The sequence below is a fragment of the Astatotilapia calliptera genome, chromosome 7 (assembly GCF_900246225.1).
Source record: "Astatotilapia calliptera chromosome 7, fAstCal1.2, whole genome shotgun sequence".
NCBI classification, from domain to species: domain Eukaryota; kingdom Metazoa; phylum Chordata; class Actinopteri; order Cichliformes; family Cichlidae; genus Astatotilapia; species Astatotilapia calliptera.
Window position 1 is genome coordinate 22,177,825 of NC_039308.1, and position 22,553 is coordinate 22,200,377.

The 22,553-nt window shown below is 43.1% G+C and overlaps 2 protein-coding genes across 6 annotated transcripts in view; one reads left to right on the plus strand and one right to left on the minus strand.

Annotated features, from left to right (window-relative positions):
* uhrf2 (ubiquitin like with PHD and ring finger domains 2) overlaps window positions 1–9,642 on the minus strand; it is a 46,994-nt gene extending 37,352 nt beyond the window's left edge. Inside the window, exon 1 of one of the 3 annotated variants that reach the window (XM_026173805.1) lies at window positions 9,566–9,642. Coding sequence is in view for 2 of the 3 variants with exons in the window: in XM_026173804.1 (XP_026029589.1) it covers window positions 4,831–4,983 (153 nt within the window). In the remaining variant the exon portion in view is untranslated. Of the gene's footprint in view, window positions 1–4,830; window positions 5,200–9,565 lie in introns of those variants that run through there. The other 2 variants (XM_026173804.1, XM_026173803.1) reach the window with 2 other exon arrangements.
* A 104-nt stretch (window positions 9,643–9,746) lies between these two features.
* On the plus strand, window positions 9,747–22,547 carry brd10 (bromodomain containing 10). 3 transcript variants are annotated; one of them, XM_026173802.1, is made up of 10 exons: window positions 9,747–10,761; window positions 11,255–11,980; window positions 12,447–12,647; window positions 12,765–14,386; window positions 14,478–14,539; window positions 14,661–14,750; window positions 14,856–14,971; window positions 16,590–16,798; window positions 17,006–19,030; window positions 19,862–22,547. In XM_026173802.1, exons 2-10 carry the CDS (start codon window positions 11,289–11,291, stop codon window positions 21,832–21,834), a joined length of 6,990 nt encoding a protein of 2,329 aa, XP_026029587.1. In that variant the 5' UTR covers window positions 9,747–10,761; window positions 11,255–11,288; the 3' UTR covers window positions 21,835–22,547. The 3 variants fall into 3 exon arrangements, with proteins under 3 accessions (XP_026029587.1, XP_026029586.1, XP_026029585.1); XM_026173801.1 differs by having other exon boundaries at window positions 11,278–11,980; XM_026173800.1 differs by having other exon boundaries at window positions 9,747–10,353; window positions 11,278–11,980.
* Window positions 22,548–22,553: the final 6 nt, after the last annotated feature.

The window sequence follows — 22,553 nt, forward strand, 5'->3', positions numbered from 1 at the left end:
CATTACTCTTGAGATATTAAACCACAATCCCTTTTCTGTTTCAGACCTCCCATTGTGAAACTAATCTGTTTATATTGTTTTGAATATACACCCAATAATACCTATAAAAGAGCAAAAACCGGGGTGTGTGTGGGGGTGGTGGTGGAGAGTGATTTGGTAACTCCATCGTTCGCTTTTCTACCAGCGTACTGTCACACAGTATCACAATGTATGACTTTAAAGGCTTTTAATACACGAATCACTCTGCCATTAAAGTAACTAGGCAACCTGCTTAGTGTAACGATGAAAAGGTGGAATCAAATAAACAGACCAAGAAAGCAACGCAGCGCATTTAATACCAGCACCAGAAGGTCTGAAGTGACGGTGAGAATGAGGCAGAAAATAGCCTCCTTGCTCGGGCAGACCACCCTGCTCCGGCACAATTTCTTCTTTTTCTTCACCCACGCCCCATGATGGCAAGGAGTTGAGCAAAATAGGTCAAATTACCAAAAACAATGACACGGGGTGTGTCTGCTTCCCTGCAACATAAAGGCTTCCATCTTGGCTCTTTTATATTCTTCAACCCGCCCACAGTCATCCAATCTATTTACCAAAAATCCCCTGCTCGCCAGCACAAATTACCTAGAAAGGTGACAAAGGTTACTTCCACTTGCAGCTCTTTTCATAACCTGGTGACTGCTCGCACGGCGGGTTTTAACGAAAAGTGTGCCGGCAAGGTAACAGATGTCACACTGTGCTGTTTTGCATCGTTTATATAAAGCAGGTCAATTACTTAATCATTAAATTATAAAGAGGACCAGTCCTCTTTGGCCACATTCATTCAAATTAAACAAGTTTGCATAAACATGAAAATCTCTTTGCTTGTTGCTCCTTTGATTACAATTCAAAAGTTGTTGGGGTTTTTTGCCTTTTCTGTGTTTTCAAACATTTTTAAAACAATCTTTTGTGGTTATCAGAAAGCATCTGTGCATAGTTAAGAGTTTAATGGCCTTTAAATTAGTCTACATATTCAAATAACGTATTACTCTATTTGAAAGTAACAGAGCTTGCATTGCAGCGTTAAACAGGTAGGAAATCTGATCTCACCAAGCAGGCTTTTTTTAGTGCCATGAGGTGGAGATGTAGAGCTGTGAAAACATGAAAGCCTATGGTTGTAGTTTAATGGCTCCCTTTGTATTTGCCCTTTGTCCAGTCTATCAGTTGGAGAAGGGTGTGACTGTGTGCACTCAAGGCTGCAGAAAACTCAGCTTCCCTTGAAATTTTCTATGAAATCTACAACTTAATAATAACAAAAGAAAACCCATCAAGTGAGCAGGCAAAACATCAATCCATGTGTAATCAAAGAGTAACCATATCTAGGTCACGGCGAGCGCCTGTGTGAATGGGAGCAAGCCAATAACCATAGCCCGACAACAGGGCAAGAGCAACAGTGGAAGACATCCCGACTCTTTGCGCATAAAACATGTTGCTGCTTTGGTATTAAATTTTTAAAAAAATAAAACAAGCTTCATACTTAAATCAAATAAGTGCAATGCAAGCTGAGCTTGAAACCACTTGAGGAAAAAGTCAAACCTCTAAGTAAATGTGAAGCCTGCTGCAAAATGAGTGTAGGCGCTGAGCAGAAAGGCCGCACGGCCAGTGGAAGGTGTGTGTGAGCCTGCTCGCGAATGTGACTGACTAGAGACGTTCAAAGTGAAACAGAGACACTAGGACCGCTCGGCGAAAATGCAAACAAACAAAGAAACATCAAAACACCGTGGCAAAGTTGCACAGCTTCTGGCTTGAGACCCTTCCGACTCAAGGGCAAGCTTGAGTCTGAACTGGTGAGGCAGCGTGAGCGCTGAGCTGGAGGGAAAAACAAGACGCCATTTTGAAAAGAGAATTAGACCGAGTTGCTCTGCTACAAGTCTAAATCCTAACACAGAGCGCAGGCACCACTGTGCGTGTAAGGGCACTAGCCAGTGCATGTTGCGTGTCACTGGCTCATTCCATGCATTACTTAACACATGGAAATCCCCCAATCAACGCTCTCCACTTATTTTCCAGTGAAATAAAGGAAGCATAGCATCAGATTTAATACACAGGCCTAGCTTTTGCAGCCACAGCTACGACAGTACATAACAACTGCAATGTAACAGCTCATTAATTGTTCATCGAGCAAATAGCACTACTATACTTTATCTACTACCCCTGATTAAATCACAAACAGTTTAAAGAGGAGCAGTTTGCTTTGTGCTTGGTAGCTATTATGGATTTTATAAAGAAAAAAGGTGCTAAGAGCACTGAAATTAGTTTACTAGCCAGAGAGGCGCAGAGGTGTAAAAGCAACTACTCAACCATCGCTTTCCATCACAACAGTTTGTTCTTCTTTGATCTGCCGTAATGAGTGCGCAACGGCGAGCTAGGCTGTAAAAATCTGCCTACAGTTCTCGAAGTTTCCTTTCACTCTGTCGTGCAGTATATGCGGCAACAAAAAACAGACACAATAAAATCAACCCATTGTGACACGCATGAGTCAGAATCGAGCGCCTGTTATCATTTAATTAGACAAAGAAGAAGAAAGTTAGGCCCGCTTGAAACTACAGAGGACCATTTTGCAGAGGAATGCCTCGGCCTATAATACAGCCTGACACATGTGAAGAAGGAAGCAAAAACGAATGTAAACAAAGTGAGATCAACATATCATGTAGGCTGCCTGCTTCCTCGGGGCTTTTTCGGCTGGCTGACTCACACTGTGTTAATATCAGCTTTGTAATGTTATGCTAAAACTCAGTATAAATCAAGGCACCAGTGTCCTGCCAGCAGCAAGCATCCTCTGCTTATTACTGATAGTTACAGCCAGTGATCTTTCACGCATTACACACCTTCAGATATCGCAGGTCACGCTGTTATATTTGGATTCTTTCATGTCTTATGCACATATATTTGAAGCAAGACAGAATAATTAAGACCCTGAACTCAAACGTGCAGGACTTGAAACGCAGGTGATAGTCATAGATTTTCCTAATGCTTTTTGCATAGACTCCTTCAACAGCTACAAAAAGTCTGCATGCATGCGTGTGTGGTAGATCGTAAAATGCGCCAGCATGCATTAAAATAAAGAAATAAGCACAGGCTGTGAGGCTGTGAGGCTGCTAGCTGCATGCGACCGTCCGCCATGACACACACAAATGTGCACGCCTGTCTCATGGAAGCTGATTACAGCTTTCACGATCGTCTTCATGGAAAGCTAGTGATGATGATGATGAGCTTTTTTTTTTCATTAATATGAAAGATAGATAAATTGTGCACTAAAATCTTGCAAGCCGAAGCCAATTACCACATATTCTTGCCATATTCTAGCCTGAAAACCAATCAGATATTGTCTTAATCTCAAATTAGTCTTGAGCTCTTTATTTTTGTAACACTTCCCCTTGAACACTGCTGCTATCAGGTGTGACATACTACATTACCATGCTTCCACTTATATCTCAAAAAATGTTACATTTTGCCTTTTTTTATGAAAGCAATATAAAAAGCCAAAGTGGTCTATGCGGGCAGATTAAATTACATACAATGTAAATGTTAGATTGTTTACATAATACTTGTAATAGTATTTAAAAGCACACACTAAAAGGTTAAAGTCATATTTATTTACCTGAGAATATTTAAGAATACACATTAATGCTTTTCTTTAACATTTGACATATCATGCGCTACAGAAAACAGTTACTATCATTCATTTAGCAAAGTCTTAATGTAATAAATAAGTAATGGTGCAATTATAATAAAAGATAACATTTTAGTAGCTTAGGTATAAACTCTTGTTCTAGAGCCTGGACTGCTGAAGTAATAAGGGGCACATAAAAGAGACTTTGTTTAATATGAACTCCAACACAGATTTCTATATATACCATATTAACTGTGCATTTATAATATAAGTATTAGACTTTTATAGCGGCTAAATAAATACTGGATCAATGCCTTGCAAAGCAGAATCATATGGCATTGAGGACAGGCTCAGAGTCTGGACCCCAGTTCTGTGTCTAATGCAAAACATGCCTGTATTCCGTGTGAATCTGGATGTTACAGAGCGCAGTGTGTGCACAACAGTGTCAGGCAAGGCAGACAGGGCAGGCAGGCAGGCATGTTTACAGTAGACAGCCCTCACTGTCCTAACTGTACAGTGAGAGTACCGTGGTGACGCCACATTGTAAACACTACACTTGCTTTTAGATGTCAGGGCACGTGTTGTACTTCCTTAAAACCCACCACGAGCGCAAACACAACACAGGATCAATAAAAGCTTGAAAAAACGACTCACCCAAGTTAGAAATACAGTGCAGATATACGTGAGCGTGTTTTCAGGATACTTAAATGTACAAAAAAGAAAGAAAGAAGAAAAAAACTGTTAATGGGGTGCACATCTGTGAGGGATGTGGGCTGTTTTGTTTGCACAGCACTACTTTCGTTCTACATGTGGATACAGAGCGCGAGCTTCCCTATTCTCTCGCGCGGCAATGTAAACAAACATGTCTACTGTGGTGGGACATTTGTTGCATGCAGCTCTCCACAGCACCAACCTAAACAATGTGGGGAGGGGGGACAAAAATGGGGAGGCACACGCATCCGTGCCGTCCCAGAGGACTGCTGCACACGGTGTACCCCCGGTTCTCTTGCGCAAGAACTATTGGCGAATTCCTATCAAAACAGGAAGCTCGCAAGGGTCCGAAACGGCTACAACACTCAGAGGAGGACCGCTCACTCTCCAACGAGCAACCCGTAACCCTCTCGCCAAGCGTCAAAAAACTGACTGTTGCGTGACGGGGTGAAACAAAAACACGGCTTTACCTGTTTCCCTCGGTAGAAGAGGCGCTGCTGTTGCGGGCTTACATTGAAGATGTCTTGTATTTTCAGGCGTAAGGACTCAATTTTTGTCAATCTAGAAAGATCATCAACGGTTCGTGTCTCCTTCCCGTCTATAGTACGAACCTGGATCCACATCGTTGCGCCGCCGTCTTACGCCTCAGATAAACAAGTTACAACAGTAATTCGGGGCAACAAATTGTTTTCCCCCGCCCCAGGGTTAAAGATTTTTTTTTAAATGGTCAGTGTTTTTTAGGGCTTCATTGCGTTTTCCTCTGCAGAGGTAACGTCTGACTGGCTCGCGCAGGAGGTGCCTCACATGAGGTCGCGGCGCCAAGCAAATCTCGCGAAGTAACGTTAAGCACAGTGTGCAGTTTTAAAGGCACAGCTCCCCCTTTTAGTCTAAAAATAATGGGGGGACCATTTGAATTTGACTTCTTATTGTGTACTTACGAGGTCAAGTTGGCTGTCTTACAATAATACTGCGGGGTTTGCGTGAAAGGCTTAAATACGTAATAACGCAGCAGGGACTTAGGAGTGACATAAAAGGCCCTTTGCAGTATAACACAAGTACAGACCACCGAACAAGCTTATGGTATGTTTAGCAACAACACGTGGGGGCTATATGTTACTATGTGTGACGTATGCTCCTCGGCCTAAACCAGGGTCCTATAAAGAAGTCTACAGCGCTGAAGACTTCAATGAGCCATACTGCAAAGAGTTCTTCAGGCTGTCTAGAGGTCTTTCTTGAGGCCACTCGGTGCTTTTTCCACTCATTTTCAGTCCACTCCTTGTACCTGACCATTTTCATAGGGATGTGTTTGTAGGTTGTTTTGACTTTTTTTTTTTTAATTCAGTTTAGTTTTTATTCAAAAGGTTTTGTTTTAGTTAGTTTCATAGTTTGTTTTCATCTTTTTCTTTTTTGGTGTATGGAGGGCATATATCAGAGAAAAGATTTGGGCAAATCAGTGCAGATATTACCATAAAAACACTGAACTTTTTGAAAACAGTTTACTCAAAGATTTTTAGACAGCCAAAGTCTCAAGAAGTATGCTCATCAATACCACATCGGGCAGGCTGTAATAGAATTTTAGCATATTACCTCTCTATTTTTTTTAATTTAACTATAATGACCCAGTAAACCACTTAACACCAATCTAAAAATTAAAAACTTAGCCTAATTTTGTTTTCTTTTTCTTTCTTTTTTAGCAGTCACAACTGATGTCCAACATATTTATATTTCCAAGTGGACCATTATAGCTTTTGCTATACTGGTCCATTTGATAGTCATATTTTATTAGATTTTTATTAGATTGGGTGAAGGAGATGGCATCAAGTGTTGATTTGGAACGACTTACTCATATTGTCAGAGCAAAGGGAGTATATTTGAAGAAATATGGTTACCTTTAATTGAGTTTCTGAGACATTATGAAGGAAATTAACTTAGAAAATGATACTTGGTGCTGAGTTGTTTTGTATTTTTTTTGTATTTATTATTTGCTCTTGTTTTGTTTGTTTTACCCATGCTTGATTTGGTTTATTTTTATCTATATTTGTTTATTTTGGGGACTATGTTGTTTAATGTAAATCTTATGTTAACTGTACGATTATCGTTTGCTTGTTCTGTAATATAAAGCTTAATAAATATATTGTTTGTTTGTTTTTATTTTGAGTTTTTACAATCAGACCAGACAAGACCGGGGGACAGAAAAGAAAAAGAAGAAGAAAGAGAAGTGGGGGGGAGAAAGTTAACAGAGGAAAGGGAGAGAAAATAGAGAAGAAGAGGGATAGAGAGAGAAAAAACACTGAAAATCCGCTTCACCACCTGCTGAAAAAAAACAAGCAAAAACACAGTTTGGAAACCACAGCAACAACCAACATATGCATTGCTAACAGTAAATAAGAAATATTAAATTGTATTGAGCAGCATACAATATTGTGTGCGCACCTGCGTGTGTCTGCAGGACCACTGCAGGGGCAAACGCCTAGAAAAAAGGTGAGGAGAGCCCTGGAACGGGGGTCACTCAGCAGCCGGTGATGAGCCCACAGGTTCCATCAGCAGCTGGCTAAGCCAGAGCAGACCCAGGCCCAGAGACCTGAAGCCCAGACCCCAACCAGACGGCCAGTTCCTCTTCCCAGCCCCCTGCCCCAGACGGCAAACAGAGAAGTGGGTGTGAGAAGACTCCATACCTCACTCCGCTCATGTGTGGTCTTGATGGGTGCTGTTCTTGAGTGCATTTAAAAGAGAGGCACGGTCCCAACAACCCTCTCTTGATTTCAGCTGGTGACAGCTCGGCCCCTCCCAGGAACCCTCAATGTCTATGTGCGATTTAAAATTGAGAAGTGGGCACCGGCACCAGAGGTGAGGCTGAATAAACAGACCGTCCTCTGGATGCCGTTCAGTGTGCCGACCACCAAGGCCCTATATATACTGAGCCTAGTTTAAGGGCTGAACCAGTGTTGTGTCTACACATAACAGACAACTTACCAAAGAACCCTTTTTAAATTTTTAGGCACTTTGTTACTAGGAGACTATCACAAAAACACACCATTTGTTTGTACTTTTTTAGTAAGTATTAACAAATACTAAAGACAGCACAGCTTGACAGACATAAATTTATATTTTTGCACCAACAAGGGGTTTGCCAGAGTGCTATTAGCTGAAAATTTGACATATCTCAGCATGGTGTGCAGGACAAAAGAAGATGTAGCAGGTGTGAGAAACTATCTAAAGCGGGTAAGCAGTATATGAAAGTCATGTCCATAAAAACGGGAAAAAATCCAGCAAAGACCTGACACAGGACCTGAGAGATACATTCAATTCCCAAAAGTATTCACTCATCCAAATCATTGAGTTCAGGTGTTCCAATCACTTCCACGGTCACGGGTGTATATAATGAAGCACGTAGGCATGCAGACTGCTTCTACTGTTTCTTGTGAAAGAATGGGTCGCTCTCAAGAGCTCAGTGAATTCCAGCATGGCACTGTGATAGGACGCCACCTGTGCAACAAGTCCAGTCATGAAATTTCCTCTATCTGAATATTTCACAGACAACTGTTAGTGGTAATGTAACAAAGCGGAAGCAATTGGGAACTACAGCAACTGAGTCATGACGTGGTAGGCCATGAAAAATCACAGAGCGGGGTCAGTGCATGTTGAGGCATATAGTGCACAGAGGTCAACAACTTTCTGCAGAGTCAGAGCTCCAAACTTCACATGGCCTTCAGATTGGCTCAAGAACAGTGTGTTCTTTTTGTTCAGTATGTTCTGGGGTGACAAATCCTGGTTCTTCATCTGGCATGCCGATGGAAAAGTCTGGGTTTGGCAGTTGCCAGGAGAGCGGTACTTGTCTCTCTGCATTGTGCCAAAACAATGCCGACAGAACAGTTTGAAGATGGCCTCTTCGTGTTGCACACAAAGCAAGGTCCATAAAGACAGAGATGAGCGAGTTCTGGAAGAACTTGACTGGCCTGCACAGACTTTGTGCAGTGCAGTATACATTTTGCTCTTCAATTGATCCATGTTTGCCAAAGTTTCATCAGAAATTATTTCAGTGGAAGGGTGGCTGTCAAGAAATGATTCTTACATAAGGAAAACAGGGAGAAAAGGATGAGGTATGCCAAATTACACAATAACTGCACTGAAAGTCAGTGGCAACAGGTTTCATGGAGTGATGAATCCAAATTTGACATTTGTGGTTTAAATTGTTGTCAATATTAGGAAAGACCTAAAACACAGCAGAGGTTCTATCGTGTTTGGGCCCACAGTTCAGTCAGTGGTCTTGGGGGATCTTGTTAATATGGATTTATTAAGCCAGAAAAGTACCATCAGATTTTGATCCACAATACAATATTGTGTAGAAAGACTGACTGACAAGCGCATAACAATGATCTCAAACAGACTAGCAATGCAGTAAAAGCATATTTGGAAAAACAAACAGTGGTACGATATCAGTCATAGATTGGCCTCCCCAGAGGCCAGACTTTAACATTATTGAAGCAGTGGGACCATCTTGACAGAACAGAGTTTTAGATGTCTTCAAAAAATCTAGAAACTATTCCTGAAGAATATTTAAAGAAATGACAAGAAAGCTTCTTGCTGTGCTGAAGAACAAATGTGGTCATACGAAAATACTGACTTTCAAGCTCTTTAGAATTGTATCAACTGTTTTTGTCTTGCATACTGAATTTCCATTAATGTTTGCATATGTATCAGTTAACTTTGGCACCTATTCTAAGTTTCATCTTAAAAATATAAAGAAATAAGGGTGACTCAAGAGTTTTTCACAGTATTGAATTTTAGTCAAACCTTCCACCTTCTCACAAGAAGGCCTACAGCTGCATCACTTTGAGAAAGATGCTGCTCTTGCTCCAGCAAGGAAACCAATTGCTCTTCTTTTTTCATTTATATTTTCACTTAATGACACATGGGATCAAATACATGCATTATGTTCTACAAAAGCATGCGGGGCACTTAAAATGCAGTCATAGTATCGCAACTATGCTGCAGACATATGGAAGCAATTTCTTGACCATCTTCAGTATTTCCAACCTTCTGGATATCCCTTTTACGATTTACTGGAGAAAGTACACATATTTTCGTATTTTGTGCTTTATATATTAGTCGGATTTTCTTAATGTATTTCTTAAGTGTCATATAACTCATAATCATCCATTATTTTGCGCCAAAATGAGGGCCCATACTGGACTGAAAACCCACCTTTTAGCTGCGCTGAAGTCTCTGTGCAGCACGGTTCCCTGGTGGCACAATTGCTTAATTAACAGTTGTCCCAGCAGGAGACCTCCTCGTTGTCAGAGTTGCTCATTTTACTGCGGCTCCATGTCACGTGCTTTGTTAATGTAAACCTATGAGTTGTATTACATGTTGTGCTAAATCACACTCTAATTACAAGTATAGCCACAATGTGATTTGGGGTAATTAATAAAGAGGTTAAGGGACGACCTGAGAGATTAAAAGAAGGGAAATTTACTCTAATCACAGGCGTGTGACGCTCATCTGCCGTACATTGATCTCTAGCGACATCTACCGGCCAAACGTGAGACGTGTGCGTTGCAGAACTTTACGTCGTACACGAACATTCTTTTATATCTCATCTAACTTATTTTAAGGCGCTTAAGCCCTTAAGTGTAAATGAACTTTAAACAGTGTCATTCTGTGCATTGTGGCTTTATCAGTTGGTGGATTTTTACGCGTGTATTAATTTGTGTAATGATAAGTGTCTCAGCGCGTTCGCATTTTGCACGACGATAAGAGACATACTTTTAAAAAGCTCAATGATACAGCATCGAGTGTGTGTAATGTATGTGTGTGCCCGCCTTTCCCCCCCTCGTAAGAAATAAACAAAACAAAACAACGGTTCGGCGTGACACGGAACATGCTAGCTGCGTCAAGCTGCGCACATTTGCATCGAGGGCACGCAGGGTGGAAGCGAACTGGACACTTCAGTTGTCTTCAAACAACCCAGAGGAGTCAGTTACTAGCTTTTTGTAAGCGCTCAGCGTTCATAGTATACCTGCCACACGGTGTATATTTGACTCTGAAGTGAATGTGTACATTTTTACCCGCCATAAAGTAGCTGTCAAGTTGAAAACCTAGCTGGTTAGCTGGGTAGCTAGTGACAATGAACTGTTATGCGTTTTGAAACAATCGGCTAATGCTCCGTTAGCCGTCCAGTTGTCACTGACATCATTCCGTGCGATGGCGACATGATACGCCCGCTTAACTTTTTTACCTGGACATGTAACCGCTGCAACATTTTCACCATGGAGAGCAAACGCAGCAATTGCAGGCCCTAGGCTGGAAACAATAGCAAAGCTAGCAGAACTAGCAAGCCTTCGTGGCTGCTAAGCTTGCCCTGCCTGGTGCGTCTGAGGAGCCGAGCTGAAAACGGCGAGGTATGTCGTTGAACCAACCAAATTCTGTCTGTGGTCACTTCGTTTTGTTGTTATTTTGCACGTGGTCAGGATGCGAGGAGCGATAAGGGGGTGCCCTTTAGTTTTTGTTGAAGAACAGGCAGAGCAAACTTTTGTTTGCTTACCGTTATTCTGACTTGATTTTGCGCTAGCGTGTGAACAGCTAACTTCGAGTTAGCTAGACACTGATGCAGGGAAAGTTTTGAAAGATGGGGCATTTAGGGTAAGATAAGTCACCCCGCTAATTCTACGAGGTAAACACCCCCGCGTTTTATCATGTGTCTCTGATAATGTGTTCACTGTTCATGACATCGCTTAAAATGAAAGCAAACTTAGCTCAGCGATGTTGGGCATCAAATTAATTTACAGTTTTCCCATTTTGCGGTTTTTGGGGGCTGTATAAATGCATTGTATATTTGACCAAGTCTATTCTTTCATCACTGAGTGTTATTTGTAAAATAAGAAGTCGCCATAGGTGACACCTGTCACCCTCTTCAGGCGTCAGTGCTATGGATCAGGAGGACATGACCGAGGAAATCACAGCAGATGTGACTGACCGAGACTCCGCACCTCAGCAGCTCGCCTCTGACATCGTCATGTCTTCACAAAGTCAAAAATGGGTGCGCAGCAACGCTGAAAACACCGGCTTGGTTATAACAGAAGCGGGGCTCAGTAATGGCACCTGTGACGTTGATACAGTGGTGGCGTTGTGCTGCCCTGGTGACAGTGGAGATCTCACTGCAGAAGGTGACCACCTGGCTCTGAGCAATGATGGTATGTCAGAGTTTTCCAACAGTGACCTCTCACTGCCTGAAGTCTGCATTTCCACCAACAGCAATACCTTCGAAGAGGACATGAACTATGAGGTCCAGCAAGCTTATAGGATATTTACTGGCTTTCTTTTGGATAAGCACAAAGGGATCACCAGCCCATTCCTCTATCCCATTGGCCACCAGGAGGCCCAGCATGGTATCGGAGGGGTCAAGGGTCGGGTGCAGTCACAGCTCAGGCAGTCGATGTGCTTGCGGAGGATGGAGGAGAAGTTTGTCAGCCAGGAATACGAGACCATAACAGAGTTTGTTGCGGACTTCAGACTGATGTTGGAGAACTGTTATCGCTACCATGGTGTGGACCACTGGATCTCCAAACAGGCACAAAAGCTGGAAATTATGCTGGAGCAGAAGCTGACGCTGCTGTCCAGGTAAAGATAATGAAACTACACTCTTGAACAGATTGCTGCGGAGAGAAATGTCCAAAGTATTGTAAAGTTGCAATCACGATCATACCAAAGGTGTTTTCTGTCACTTGGATTCTCAACAAGTTGGTGTTTCACAAGTTTCCAGTCAGTAATTTATAATAATAGTAATGTTTATATTATTTTAAACTAAACTAAACTAAAATTAATAATAATAATAAAAAGTAATGTTTATAAAGTAACGAGACAGCAAATTATGTCTCAACCATCTTATTTAGTATTTATTTGCTTATTAATAACAAAATGTACTTGCATGTTACAGTTATCCCATTTTAAATAATTATTTGTCTGTTTGATCACATTAGTAGTGTCATTATACTCCATGTTCATTTGGTTTTACAAAGTAACTTTATTCGTTTTGGTGTACCCGGCTTTTTGTTTTCCTTTTTTCTTTCTCCATTTGTCAAACTAGAACGCTGCGAGAGAAAACAACTTTGGCAGTTACTTCTAAAGGACGTTTTGGGGCAGAGGAGGAACGGGGCACGGGGGGCACCTCCACGCGGCGGCGATCCACACCTCGTAGCCTTGCTACGATCACTGTCGGTGGGCACGAGTCGATCATGGTGCAGACCCTGCGGCTAGAGGAGCAACAGAGGGCCAAGGAGGAGAAGAGGTGAGTGAATTGCTGAAAGGAAAGACTAAAAGTCTCTGTTGCGTGTTGAGTTTTGTGATGATTTAGTGCAAAAGTAAAGCAGAGTTTAAAACCACAACTATACCTTTGCATTTGCAGGCAACGTGAGCTTGAGAAGAAAGAGGCTGAAGAAATGTCAGCTAAGGAGGTGGAAGAGTGGGAGCAGAGCTTGCTTTCACTGGCTTTTCCCCACACTGTGCAGACCCTCTGGGAACTCCCTGCTATAGGACACTTTCTCTGCCTAGCTCAGACTGCCCTCAACCTCCCTGAGATCATATTTTTTGAGCTGGAACGTTGTTTGCTGATGCCCCGTTGCAGCCTGCTCCTCTCCAAAATAATGTCTTCCCTGCTCTCGCCTCCACAGAGGAGGGCCACACTGCACCGCCGGCCTACGTTGCCTTACAGGCGATGGGAGTCGGAGCTAAGGCAGCGTGTTTTAGGCTGGTATCGAACCATTGGTGCCTCCCGTGATCAGCCAGGTCGCGCTGAACAGCTGGGACTTTGCCACCAGTTTTTTAGCACCCTAGGGGAGGTTAGCCCTTTAGAAGAGAAACCCTTCCACTTGTTGCCCTTCTATCAGCGAGTATGGCTTCTGAAGGGGCTATGTGATCATGTGTATGAAACACAGAAGGATGTACAGGATGCTGTGCTCGCCCAGCCCATCCACGAATGTAGGGAGTCTATCTTGGGCTATGACAGCAAGGAGAATACCTATATACATTTCCCACATTTCTGTGGCGCAGACCTGAGGATCTATCGCCAGAGCCCCAGCACACCCCCAGCATTCCCATTTCCTTCGGTATGGGTGAAAAAAGTTGATTTTAAGCCAGGTATGGAGGATGAGTCAGATGGCATGCGGGATGAGGGCAATAAAAGTGATAGGGGGTGTTTTGGAGTCTCCATGGACACTGTAGAGACCGGTAATTTGGGAAAACGGAAAAGAGAGACATTTAGTGTTTTCAAAAAGGAAAACGAGAAAGAAGAAGATCAAAAAAAGTTAAAGTTGTGGTCGCTGGAGCAGATTTCTGAATTAGCGTCCTCTGATGGAGACTCTTGTGAAGACTCTAAACCGGACTTAAAAATACACACAAACTCACTGCGCCACACACACATCAGTCCCAGTGAAGGAGGTAGTGTAAGAATTCATTTAAAGCAAGAGACTTTAGATGTGGAGCAACAAGCAAAGAGAATCACAATAAAACAGGAGCCGGGCTTGACACTGGGTGCGGTTCGCACTATTAAAGCAGAAACACAAGAGCCTTGTCTGAATGTAGGGGAGCACAGCTACACAGGCAGGTCTCCAGCTCGATCTGTGAATCTGGCCTCTCCAACTAAACCGTTGGGAGTCAAAATGGAGGGAGGAAGTCCCACTCAGGGACACCAAAGATCTTCGTGTTTTGAATGTTGTAAAAAGAAAACTAGCAGTGTTAAATCTGAGGAGTGTGGCTTCTGTTGTGGTCCATCAGAGCTGGCCACACAGCTGTCTTCTGAGAGCACTCAAAACTCGACTGAAGAGAGGGCGAATGACAAAATATGGACTAAAAAAAAAAAGCGGAAGAAAAAGCGAGGGAGGGAACAGCTGCTGAGGGTAAAAGGAGAGCACAAGCAGCTACCGCATGTGGACAGGATGAGGCTGTCCCCAGCTGAGGCTGCCAAGTCTACACTGCGGAAAGTTGGCACAACAATCAAGAGAAAAGACAAGAAAAAGAAACATAAAACAGGTGAGGGGAAAAAAGATTGGTAATGATGTCGCTCCTGTGGCTTCCATCAGTATTACATCAAAATCATTTGTGTATTAATTATTTCTGACAGGTAAAAAACCTGAATGTTCAAAGAAAATCAAAGAGGAACTTTCAGCTGAGCCCTCATTCAAGGTAGTCAGATTCACTGTACACTCTGATCTTGTTCCTTTGTTAGTCTGTTTTTTCCTATTTTAATTTTAAACCTGATTTAGTCCTTGACAGTTTTCTGTGCCCTTTTTTTCCTCTTGTATAGTTGGTCTGCACCAGTCTCGAGGAATTACGCGAGCTGATCGGTAAGACTGAAGATGAGCTTGATGACCTGGAGAGCACTAAAAAGAGATTGGTAGGTTACAGTCATTTTTATTAAGCAGAGGGAAAAAAGTTTGTTTCCTCACATTTCAGTGTTGCCCACTCACTTAAGTTTTCCTTTACACGTTTGAACTCGCAGGGTCGGTGGTACTATAGGAGAGAAGCAGTGAAAGACCTCCATAGCACACTAATCAGACTACTGAATGAGCTCTCACCCTGGGAACCCAAGCTTGTCAAAGCACACCAAAGGAACAGGTTTGACGCTTACACAATAATTGGATTTATTCTTCATTCATATTTATGCAAGCTCACTGGACACTTTATTAGGTACAACAGTAGGTAGGTTTGACCCCCTTTTGTCTTTAGAGCTTCCTTAATTCTTCATCGCACAGCTTCAACAAGGCAACAAGGTGCTACAAACATTGCTCAGAGATTTTGGGCGTTATGACGAAATAGCATCACACGGTTGCTGCACACTTGTTGGTTGCACGTCCATGGTGTGAATCTCGCTTTCCGCCACATCCCACAGGTGCTCTGTTGGATTGAGATCTGGTGACTGTGGAAGCATTTGAGTACAGAGAGAACTCACTGTCATGTTCAGGAAACCAGTGTTAGATCATTTGAATTCTGTAGTTGGTGTGTTATTCTTCTGAAAGCAGTTGTCAACCATCACCATCACTGTGGTCATACAAGGATGGTTTGCAATAATATTCAGGTGGGCTGTGGTGTTAAAATGATGCTCAACTGATACTGAGGGGCTCAAAGTGTGTCAGGAAAATAATATAAGAAATAATATATTTTATAGCAGAAATCAATAATTGTCAGATCAGGCAATGTTTTTCCAATCACCTATTGTCGATTTTGGTGAGCCTGTATCATTTGTAGGCTTCTCATCCGTAAACTCTCTCCGTACTCTTTCACATGATTCTTGCGTAGGTGGTAGAAGAGGTTTGTCGTGTTTGAGCCTGTGGTGGGGCATAATTTGAATAGTACAGTTTTCTGGTTTGTGTCAAACTTTTCAGAACCAAACCATGTCCATGCTACAGAGGTCCTTCTGTTTGAAGCTACCTGGTTCTGCCTCATCTTGACTGGCCATGCTGGTATTCTCTGTGCCTGCATCCACACGGTGACCATCCAAACGATGAAAACAGATTGCTGTAAACAGTGTATTTTGCGACACCATGAAACAAACAGTAGGGTATAATATGAAACGATAAATGTTTTAATTTCGTCGTCGAATATATTTCGTCATATCGCAAAACCCTACAGTCAGATATGCTTTTTTTTCATACTTCGGCTGTAAGGCATGGCCATTTGAGGTACTGTTGCCTTTCTATCATCTTGAAGTAATCTGGAAATTGTTTTCTGACTTCTGGTATTAACAAGGCATTATTAATCAGAAAGCTGCTGCTCACTGGATATTTTCTCTTGTCTTTTTTAGTCTGTTCTTTGTAAGCCCTAGAGAGGGTTGTGCTGAAAAATCTTACCTGACTTATCTTTATGCTGATGCTCCTTTTGAACTTCAAGAGGTCATCTTGTCTCAGTCTACGTGCCTAAATGCTTTGAGTTGGAAGCATGTGATAGGCTTGTTAGCCATTTATGATGACAAGCAGTTAACCTACTGCAATTAATAAATTGGCCAGTGAGTGTTTATTCAAATACATTCAAATTGAATTTAAGGTTTACCATGATTGAGTTTTGTTGGTGTTGTCTTCTGTTTAATTTGTATTGCTGGTCTTAATGGTATGTTTGCTCATTTGGTGGTCGTCTGTCCAGAACAAAGTATAGTGATGACAACTTTATTTAAACAGCTCATTGTAATATAGCATCATTACTGAAGTCTTGATTTTTTTCATTGTTTTTCTATTGTCAGGCTTCGTTTGAAGAAGGAATTTGATGATTTCAAGAAGCACCCAGAGTACAGTAACTTTGAGCGCGAAGAGAGCAATTTATCATCATCATCATCTGATGATGATGAAGAAAGGGATTTAGGGAAGGAGGTTCCTTCACTGTCAGATCATTATGGGAGATCAGAAGAGGAAGACATGGAAAACAGAGTTCCCAGAGGTCTCTGGAGTGGAGGTAATTGCGCTTGAATCTAACGTTGTTGTTTTGTTTACTGAAATGTAAGATTTTCCTCATTCTGTAGGCAGTAGTGCAGTCAGTTTACACTGTTCTTAGCTTATTTGACTGTACTACATGAAAGTCACTGCCTATTGAACCTTCATAGGCAATTGTAAAGCTTATAAATCAATATATCTCTAATAGACTTTTCTATTTTCTTCTCAGAAAGCACTAGAGACATTAAGGCTGAGTCTACTGGAGAAAACACGGTGACATGTGTACCTCCAAACCACCTAAAACACCCTCAAGCCAGTACAGAGAAAGGAATTGGTCTGTGGCAAAAAGATCAGACTGTAAGCAGCATAATTGCTTATGCCGACTCCAGGTCACAGTCGAGATCTGACCTGAACCCAGCAAATAAATCCAGGGATTCAGCATGGGCAGAAAGGGTAACAGCCCATGCTTCAGCGCCTCCCAGATCCCCCATCCTTCACCCAACCATTGGACTACCTAAGGGCTACACGCCCATCCCCACCCTGCTGGCTAAGAGTGTGGGAAACAAAGTGACCTTAATGAATCGACCTGCTGATTGCCCAGGTGTTAACAGTGAAGATGAACCGAGCAAGAGGTCTTTGGTCTCGCTGCCTACAACTGCAGTAGCTAACACCAAACTTTCAAAAGCACAAAGTTCTCCATCCAGTTCCCAACAGAACAAGCAACAGATTGAGGTACGAGGACCACAGCAGACAAAAGCCCCTGAGCAGTCAGAAGTGGCCACTGTGGCAGCAGTTCTTCCTAAATCTCCACAAGGCAAACCAACACAGACTGCACTTAAAAATCCAGTCCAAGTGGTGTACAAGGTGCCTGAGGGACTGGGTCACCTTGTAAGGAAAGACAACAATAGCCCAATAAAGATCTCAGTTCAGCCCGTCCTGGGCCAAGACACTGGAGAAAAGACTGTCCAGCAAGTAGTGATTCTGCCTTCTAACCTTCTCGTTCATAAAACTGAAGCAAAGTCTTGCTCTTTAGCTCAACAACAGACTAAAGGCTTTCAGGCAATAGTTTCCAAAGTGGCCAGCTCTTTTTCTATGTCTACCGATGTGCCTGGGTTCAGGATTCCTGAAAACAGAATTCCTGTTCAACAAGTGGCGCCCCTAAAAGATGCCAGGACAGTGAAGACCCCTTCTCCTTCGGTTTCACCTCGTCTTCAACACGGGGCTCTAAACAGAGCAGGATCTAAAGAGACACAGTTATGCAGTGTCCAAGCTAGTGCTTCACACGATACCACACCAAACACAACCTCCATCACAGCAGTTTCAAATGCAGTTTGTACTGAGCCTGAGAAACCTACAGACCCGAAACAGGAGCTGAAGACTGTGTGCATCCGTGACTCACAGTCAATCCTGGTAACAACTAGATGTGGCAACACGGGCATTGTCAAGGTCCAGACATCCTCGGACCAAAACACACTTGGCTCTGTACATACCAGTCCAGTGATCACTATCTCGCCTCAGTTTAAAGCCTTCCTTCTGTCCAAGGCCACACAGTCTACTTCTGCTCCCACTCAGACCGCACCTTCTGTTGTCCAAGCAATGACAATTTCCCAACCCCAGCAGCAGATCCATCCTGTGTTAAAAACCCCTTCCTCTCTCAAAAATACCATGCTCACTGCAACCACTGGTAGTGGTATAACATGCCCAAAAAGTCAAACTACAGCCAGTGCTGTTGCTGTAAGTCAGGGCCTCAGTAGCTCAACTGGTTCTACAGTTGTGACAAACATTTCTCAGCCAGTCCACACACCTGCTGCTGGTTCTCATTTTCAAGCTTCAGTAGCTAATAGCAGTGTTGCCGTGCCACTACAAAGTGGCTCAGGGTTTTCCCAAGCAGCCACCAGCAAGACTGGTATGAAACGCACCACTACAGATGAAGGATCCCAAGTTACCAAATTCATCCTGGTTACTCCATCTTCATCCTCATCCTCAAATGTAGCTGCATCCAAAGGGACACCCTCCTCCCCGAAGCCAGGTCCTAGTTCAAGACTCATGTTTGTCACTCAGCCCGCATTGACATCATCAGCCACCGTCATTGGAAGCCTTTCAGCACCGGCGATGGCAACGTGTGCAAGTGGACAGGGAGCAACCACTTCATTATCAAGTCAGACTCTGAAGGTGGGATTAAAACCAGGAAAACCTGCTAGAAGTATCAGCTTGGAGCCATTATCCAAGGGCAAAAACATCACCCTGCCCCAAGGTGAGTTTTTGTTTTTTTATTATTATTATTATTTGTTGTTTGTCTTGGGTTGGCTCAATTTTGAAAACTTTGTAAAGTTTATGTGTATAACGTGTATCTCATAGTGGGAGAAATGCCACACTATCCAATGTTGGCATATAAGTAAATCGAATGTAGCAGAGCAGGTGAAGCTTTTTAAGCAGTGAAGTTGGTGAGCAGGGATCTGCTCTGAACCCCTTCTTGGTTGCAGTGGTGATAGACAGATTAACTTGAGGTCATGGTTTGGACATGTGCAAAGGAGGGATAGTGGATTTACTGGACGAAGGATGTTCAAGATTGAGTTGCCATGTGGACAGGAGAAAACAAGGAAGACCACAGAGAAGGTTCATGTATGCAGTGAAGAAGGGCACGGAGAGGGTTGATTTGAAAGAATGGGAAGAAGATAATTCGTTATGGCAGCCTTAAAAGGATGCAGGCAAAAGAAGAAGAGAAGATGGTTTGATAAATGACTTACCTGTGATTTTGATAGTGATTACAGGAATGTGTGCTGCTCTTGTCTTCTGTAGAAAGCATTATCTTGCAGAACAACTGAGGACAACACGTCTTGGTCATGCTGCCTTCTTACTCAGAGTGAGTGAGTGAGTGAGAGAGAGAGAGAGAGAGAGAGAGAGAGAGAGACAGCATGGCTATATGATGATGTCATCTTCACAGTTGGTTTGGCTTGGAAAAAAGACTGATGTGTTGGACTCGCATTGTTGACTACTTCGCTGTAGTGCTTGATTTGCTGGAATCAAAGAAACCTTTTCCACCACAAATTTAATAAATATTTTTCTCATCTTTATGTTTCACCAGGTGTTCAAATCCAGTTACCAGGGAAAGCAACTACTGGACAGACTACTTATGCCCTGTCACAGTCTGCTTCCAAGTTCACACCAGGGTCTGTTTCAAATGCATGTGGTCCAACAACCTTCACCACTACCACTGGACTGGTCCCAGCAACAAGTTTAAATGCCATCACTAGTTCTTCCCAGCTTGTCTCTCATGGATCAGTCAGCACCAGCTCTCACCTCCAGGGAATCCCAGCATCCTCCTTGATGTCACAAACAGGCTGTTATACATCCATAAACACTGCTGCTGCTCAGCCAAAGGGAAACATGATAAAGAATGATGTTAATATCCCAGGAAGCGTAGTGTCCATCACCACTCCTGTTCAGACAGCTACTACTGTGGAGAGTAGGCCAGACCGAACTTCCACACTCACTCTTGATTGTCAGAGGAGTATCGGTGAAGAAACCACTTCCTCCTCCTCCTTCTCTTCATCTCAGTTTGCTCGCAATAAAACCCAACTCCCTCTCTCCTCTGCAACAACCACCTGTACCCCATTCACCACCTCTGCAACCAGCACAATCCAGCAGAGAATAGTCATTAACACCTCTACGCCACTTGCTGCTGGCACACAAATTCTCCTCAACAATGCACGCTTTGTAGTCCCTCCCCAGGGTTTGGCTCCAGGCAGCCACGTCCTTATCATCTCTAGCCCTGCACAACAAGTGCCTCCTGCCAGTCCTACAAGCACTGGACCATCAGTACCTTCTCAAGGTGCAAGCCATGCCATGGTAGCCCCCAGGGCGCCAGTTTTACCCCAACCCCCAGCCAGGCTGCCTGGTGTCACAGCTGTAAGTTCTCCCTTTGTGGCAAGCACCCCTGCTGTCGTTCCACCGTTGCTGGCAACCACTCCTAATGTCTTGTCACTAAAACTAACAGGAACACCTGGCCTGGGCTCAAATTTGTTACCCAGTAAAACAAATGTAGTATCGGCACTTCCTAGGTTGCCAACTGCACACGTGGGTAACTTTGCGTTACCTCCAGTAGGTACATCCACTCTGGTCTCCCCTACAGCAAGGTTAGACAGTGTACCAACTGTACCAGTGTTAACAAGTGCCCCTTGTCTTGGATCAGCACAGGGCACAGTCAGACTAGCTGCCACTACACAAGCAAAATGTTTATCAACCATTTCACCTGTAGTAGCACCCCCCTTGGCCAGATTGTCGGGACCTCTGTCATTGCCTGTAGTACCCAGGCCATCAGCTGTTACCCTACCCAGCCCTGTTATACCAGTTCCTGCACCCCTCTCTTCGCCAGTAGCACCAGTAATAGCAGACACACCAGCTTTGCATGGTTCTCTTCCTACCCAGCATGTGATTGCAGTGACAACCCTAGGCATACAGCCTCAGCAGACAGCTGTCCGATTTGCAGCACCGACCACCGCTCAACCACAGGTTTTAATGCATTCAGGGCTGAGCAACACATCAATCAAAAAACAGACCCCACTCGTGCAAACAGTGCCTGCTGGCACACGGACACAGGTTTTGCCAACTGTGGCTGTTCCACCAATCATCAGTGGAGTCTCTAGAATGCAGGCACTGCCTGTTGCTACTGTTCCACCCATCGGAAGCACTGTCAACACATTTGAAACAGCAACTGTGGAGACCACATCTTCATCCAGCACAACTGTAATAATCACTCCAGGTCAAACAATCCCATCGAGTAAAACGAACACCACCATCCATCCACCTGTTGTACTGACCAATCAGACACTTGGAAAACACTCTGTGGAGACCTCAGCCCTGGGTCTGCATACAAGTGTAGCTTCCAAGATGCTCATTAGTCCCGATGGGGCTGTTTTGAGCACTGTTCAGCGGCCGGTCAGTTCAGCAGAGCTGACTGAACCTCGGGATGCACTGGTGATTTGTACCAACAGTTCCACTGGAGCACTACAAACACATGATTCCTCTTTACAGCCTTCAACGGCAGACACAAAGTGAACCAATTAAAGTGGAGTGTGAAAGCTCAGACACCACTTTTCAGCTGCTTAGTTTTAGCAGGGTTCACATATTTTTGCTTGTTTTAATCCTGGTTAAAGAACTACATTTTCAGCTTTAGTTTGACTCCTAACTTAAACTTATGCTACATTAGGTTTCATCCTCTGATTTAATTGTCTTACATGTAAACCTGCTCAGTCAGACATGGTGAAAAATGTATACTGTGAAGAGTTTCTGGAGGGGGACACTACTAAGGTTGCCCTGATTTCAAATGTGTAGACCCTTCCTTGAGTAATTGCAAGTGTTATAACCAATTGATACAACAGGAAGGTAGATGAAATAGATTTCAAGTTGAGCTTTAGCAGTTTAGCATTTCAGTCCCAGTATTGTTTACGATTTATCATTACAACTTGCTCTACTTTTGTCTGTCAGGTTGGAAAGAAAAGAAAGGAAAAATCCATCAGCATCCAGTCTGTCATGTCCTTATTTTCAACTAGTAACTATTTGAAAGAGGCATTTTACTTTTTTAGAAATAAACTACTAGAGAAATTTGTACTACATATTTGAGCCAATATAAATGTTTTAAAGTCACATTTATTTATTTTTACCATATAGATTTTTTTCCCCCCCAAAAAATCAAAAAAATTACTAGGTACATTTTCATGGAACAATTCTGGACGATACTGCATGGAAATAAACAATGCAACTGTCCCAAACAAGCG